Raw genomic sequence first — 5,061 nt, forward strand, 5'->3', positions numbered from 1 at the left:
GCCAGCCGCCACCGTGCCCGGCAAAGGGGGGGGGGAGGACAGGCCTCTCCACCTCGGAGCCGGGCCGGGGGGGGCGGCCTCGCCCGCCGCCGCCTGGGGGAGAGGGGAGGGCCGCCGGGTTGGGCCGCCGGGTTGGGAGGGGGAGGGGGGAAGGGAAACAGCGAGGGGCAAGCGGAGAGCCCGCTCGCCCCTGGCTTCACTGCGGGGTTGGGAGGGGGGAGGGAAACAGCGAGGGGTGAGCGGCTCTCCGCTCGCCCCTGGCTTCAGTACCGGGTGGGGGGGGAAGAGGAGCTGGGGGGGAGATGAAGGGGGTGGAGGACAGGGGGGAACCAGCAGGATGGGGGGGTACTTCCCTCCTCCTGCTGCTTCCTCCTCTGCCTCCCCCCCGCGAGTATCGCGGGTCCCCCCTTGTTCTTTCTAACCACCATCCTCAAGAACAACAAGATGTGCTTTGTACACAGCGACAAAGTTATGATCTTATGCCCCAAGAGAAGTGGCAGGTTTTTATTACAGATTTGTTGCAGATCATAAATAGACTACAGGGACAAATTTTCATCTCCCACTGCAATTACACTATCAACTGTGTATGCTTTTATACTTAAAAGCTCTGCCCATGCGGCCTATTCTATGAAAAGGATACGGGAACCATTCACTCCTGAGATTTTGAAATCATCTAATAGCTGAACCACCCTCTCTCTGTTTGGGTCATCTGGGTCAGTGTTCCGGACCTATATAGGGGGGAAAAGAAATCAAACATTACAATAAATTGTTTAATGTGGATTTTTCCACACCTCCTGCCCTTGCAGGATGGTATGCTTCTGACACAATTGCCACATTGTTAAATTGTTCAAAATAGAATCATAGAATCGTAGAGTTGGAAGGGATCTCTAGGTGTTCTAGTCCAACCCCTTGCACAATGCAGGAAATTCACAACTACTTCCCTCCCACACCCCCAGTGACCCCTGCTCCATGACCAAAAGACAGCAAACCTCCCCTCCCCCCCCAGGATCCCTGGCCAAACTGACCTGGAGAAAATTGCTTCCTGACCCCAAAGTGGCAATCAGCATTTCCCCGGGCGTGTAAGAAAGGGCCACGAGAACTAAGTACTGATGCACCCCTCCCTGCCCTTCCTCTCATGATCTGCCTAAATTCACAGAATCAGCATTGCTGTCAGATGGCCATCTAGCCTCTGCTTAAAAGAAGGAGAGTCACCACCTCCCGAGGAAGTCTGCTCCACTGAGGAACTGCTCTGTCAGGAAGTTCTTCCTAATGTTTAGCCGAAAACTCTTTTGATTTAATTTCAACCCGTTGGTTCTGGTCCAACCTTCTGGGGCAACAGAAGACAACTCCGCACCATCCTCTATATGACAGCCCTTCAAATACTTGAAGATGGTTATCATATCAACTCTCAGACATCTCCTCTCCAGGCTAAACATACCGAGCTCCTTCAGCGTTTCTTGGTAGGACTTGGTCTCCAGATCACTCCAGAGAGATTGTGGACTCCATGTAGACTACTACACAGTAGTCAAATTCATACATTCAAAATAATCTGGCTTTGCTTCCCAGATGAAAAAATCTTTTTTCATTCAGTCTTATACGTAAACTGTAATGCTACAGAAACCATACTAGTGTGCTGATTTATCTTGGGGTTTTTTTGTGTTTCCCTGCTTTAGTTCTTCATAAAAATGCTTTAAAAACATATTATTGGATATATGAAAGCAAGGTTACCAACAAAGCTAGTGTGATAACAAGACACCCATGCCTAGTGATTTGCAAAGCAAGATCAAACCTGAAGGGAATCGGACTATAGCAGCATGCCATTTCTTAATAGGCTCTGGAAACTAAGAAGTGAAATTTACCCTTTGCAGAGTAACAGCCATAAAATGCCTACCATCAGCAGTCCTGCATACAGTGCCTCACTTCATACCCATCATGGAACAACAGATGTGACAGAGCCATTAACCATTTCTTGATGTTTTTAGGGGATATACAATGTAAAGATACATCACAACCATCTACTTGTATATTACTCACAGATTTCAGCAGCTTGATTTCATCCAGTGCTGTTTCTGTATAGTGTTCAGCACTTTTTACAACCTTCATTGCCACAAACCTCTTCCCCCTAAATGGACACAAAATTTATTGCAAAAAAAAAAAATTCCTCCAAGAATGGGATGGTACTAACAACTGAATATCAGGATCATTGCCAAAAACAACAGAACAAAATAATTGTTTGTAAGGTCTGTGCAAAAATGAACTGGAAGAAACTGAATGCACAAATATGAGAAACAATATGGGTCTAACTGCAGTGTACAACTTGAATATATATTATTTATTTATAGAAGGCATGAAATAAGAAATCTAAACACAGGTAAGCATTTGCTGAGGGGGGGGAAAGCCTTGTGTTGGTGGTCTGTAACAACATTCTGAACAAAGGAGAAATCCCATCCAAAGAATGAAAACTTACTGGATGTCCCAAGACAACCACACTGTAGAAAAGTGTCCCCATCCCAGCTTCCGGATCACATGGTATCTTCCATTGAACAGATCTCCTATTTTTACAAGATGGTAGCCCCCTGTAAGCATAAAAAAGAATTATTAGGTTAGGGTACAGTACTGCTATACTGGTACTCATAGATGTGCCCATGTACTTTTCTTAGCTTTTCATGTCAGTTTGACAATAAATTGCTACTGGCAGAATCATAATTAGTTCATTTTGGGTATTGCGCAAAGAAACCTAAATAAGCTTTTTAAATAATAAAATCAGTTTCGGAATGGATTAAGAAGCATATTTCCTTTATCAGCTTCTGAAGAAATAAAAACCCTATAGCACACTGCTCTTTTCTGCATACTGGCCATAGAACGAACAAGTAGACCAACGTGACTATCTGCAGATGGAACTACCACTTCTGAGAATTCTCTAGTGTAGAAGAAAATTTGTCTTAGCCAAACTTCAGACATGTGAAGTCTGCTGAAGTCTCCATTAGGGCTAGAACTAGAGATCACATAGGCAAAAAAGGAATGTGTTGTGTTAAAGAGTTAACACAGTAGTAAGTATACTAGAAAGAACTTGTTTGAAGCAGCCCATAAGACAGCTACTGTGAGAAGAAGGTCTGTCAGGAATGGAAAATGTTACTTTTAGGGTTGCATTATGCATGCTCATCTACAAGAAGTATAAAATGAGCTTGGAGGCTGTAACTCTTCTGAGAGTATCCTTTTTGCTATCTCCTGTTATCATACAATAAAGAATTCAACAGCTTTGGAAATTATTTTAAGTGTCTTTCTTCGACAAATTGGCAATGAGGATGGGATTTAGCGATATAGCTCCAATTTGCTTGCTACTTCTATGGCAACTGGAAAAAAAAGAGAAAAACCAGGAGATACTGATTATGACACAGCTTTACAAACTTTTAATAGGAATTCTTATTGCTATCCTAAATGGAAGAGGGCACCAAATGTGGCTGCCTATAGCAAACTATTGTTCTGAACATTTACAAGACTTCATGATTAAAGTCCTCAATGTTCCTCCCCCTGCCACCCCATTTTGCTACCTCAACATGAATCTTTGTTCTGTTTTTTCTATATTCTATTCCATCCAGATTCCCAATATTTGTTTTCCACATCTTCTGTTTTGGTTCAGTATGTTAGGGATTTATTGTTATATTTTAATTCTTTAGATTCCTGTAAGCAAGATTCTCTAACTCTCTTTACTGCACTCACTGAGAAAGGGCACAAAGCAAATGAAGAAAAAATGCAACTCAACCTCAAGTCCACTCTCTGGGACAAGAGATCTCTTAATGCCAACATTCCGCTTCTAAAAAACATTATTTCAGCTATATATTCCACTACTTCTGTTCTCCTATACTGAACTTTTGCACATAAGTCTTTCATTCCCTCAAGCAGGGTTTTATTTTAGTCCCAGTCCTGGGCATTTCTGACTATTCAAAACCTTTCATTTGCTCTGCCATGAGCAGGATAGGTTTGCTCTTGGAGTTTAACCCAATCCCATGGCAAGAAGCACAGACTGGTTGACTATTTCTCAGTTTTCCTGGATCCTGTCGCTCAGCACTCACAGTGCAACACTCTTAAATTCTTGTTACCTTGTTTTCCACAGATTTTCCATGTTCCACATGCAGTTTCAGCCTTCTTGCTGTAAGACTCAGCATTTGTACATCTAACTAAATATGAATTTTTCTTTTGGAGCTCACCACATCTCCCTGGGGCAATGTTCCTGCTACACTAAATACTGAAGCCCTTTGACAAACAACTCCATGATTGTGTTGTCCTGACTAATGCCTTCTTTTCTTGCTTGTCTAAGAATTTCCTCTCTCTAATTTTCACTGGTAGCTCTTCACAGATGGATCATCCTATCCTACTTATATATAATAATAATTGTGTTTTGGAGTGGCACTCTCCAGAACATTCCATGCACTCCCAAATTAGTTGGCTGCCTGATCTATCACCCAGAAGGACTTCGTAGGCACTGGCTGCATTGCCTGAGTCCTGCCCACAGAAGCAGCACATGCCAAAATTCACCTCAGAACAGAACTTCACCTCAGGAGAGAGGACAGGGACTCCGGCCCTGTCGCTTTCTGGTGACTCTGGCCCTGGCGCTTTGCGCTGCCACTGCTCCCGGCCCGGCCTCGGCCTACACTGAGGGCAGTGCCTACTGCCACTCCACGCCGCTGCCTGTCCTGTCCCATCCCAGAGCTCAAACACTTCCGAAGGTAAGTAGGCCGCCTTCCTCCTGGTGGGGTAGAAGAGCCGTGGGCGGCCTAGCTGGGGCAGCAGGGCCTTGATCGGGGCGCGAGGGGAGCCATGGCCAGCCTAGCTGGAGTGGTGAGGCCTTGATCAGGGGGATGGGAGAGCCGTGGCTGGCCTAGCTGGGGCAGTAGGGCCTTCATCGGGGTGGGGGGTGGGAGAGCCATGGCCAGCCTGGCTGGGGTAGGGGTGCCTGATCGGAGGGGGGAAAGCCGCGGGTGGCCTTCTTTCCCTCCCTCCCTTCCTCTTCGTTCCTTCCTTTCTCCCCATCTCTTTGCCTTCTTTCGCTCCCTCCCTCTT

General features: G+C 45.4%; 1 protein-coding gene across 1 annotated transcript in view; it reads right to left on the bottom strand.

Moving 5' to 3' along the window:
* Positions 1-5,061, bottom strand: part of SRPK1 (SRSF protein kinase 1) — a 47,903-nt gene that overhangs the window by 19,214 nt on the left and 23,628 nt on the right. Inside the window, exons 4-6 of the mRNA XM_015411838.1 lie at positions 2,468-2,576; positions 2,035-2,122; positions 641-728 (exon numbers count right to left, since the gene is read on the bottom strand). Of these exons, the coding sequence (XP_015267324.1) occupies positions 641-728; positions 2,035-2,122; positions 2,468-2,576 (285 nt within the window). The remainder of the gene's footprint in view (positions 1-640; positions 729-2,034; positions 2,123-2,467; positions 2,577-5,061) is intronic.

This window comes from Gekko japonicus, unplaced genomic scaffold (genome assembly GCF_001447785.1).
Source record: "Gekko japonicus isolate JY-2015 unplaced genomic scaffold, Gekko_japonicus_V1.1 scaffold309, whole genome shotgun sequence".
Taxonomy (NCBI): domain Eukaryota; kingdom Metazoa; phylum Chordata; class Lepidosauria; order Squamata; family Gekkonidae; genus Gekko; species Gekko japonicus.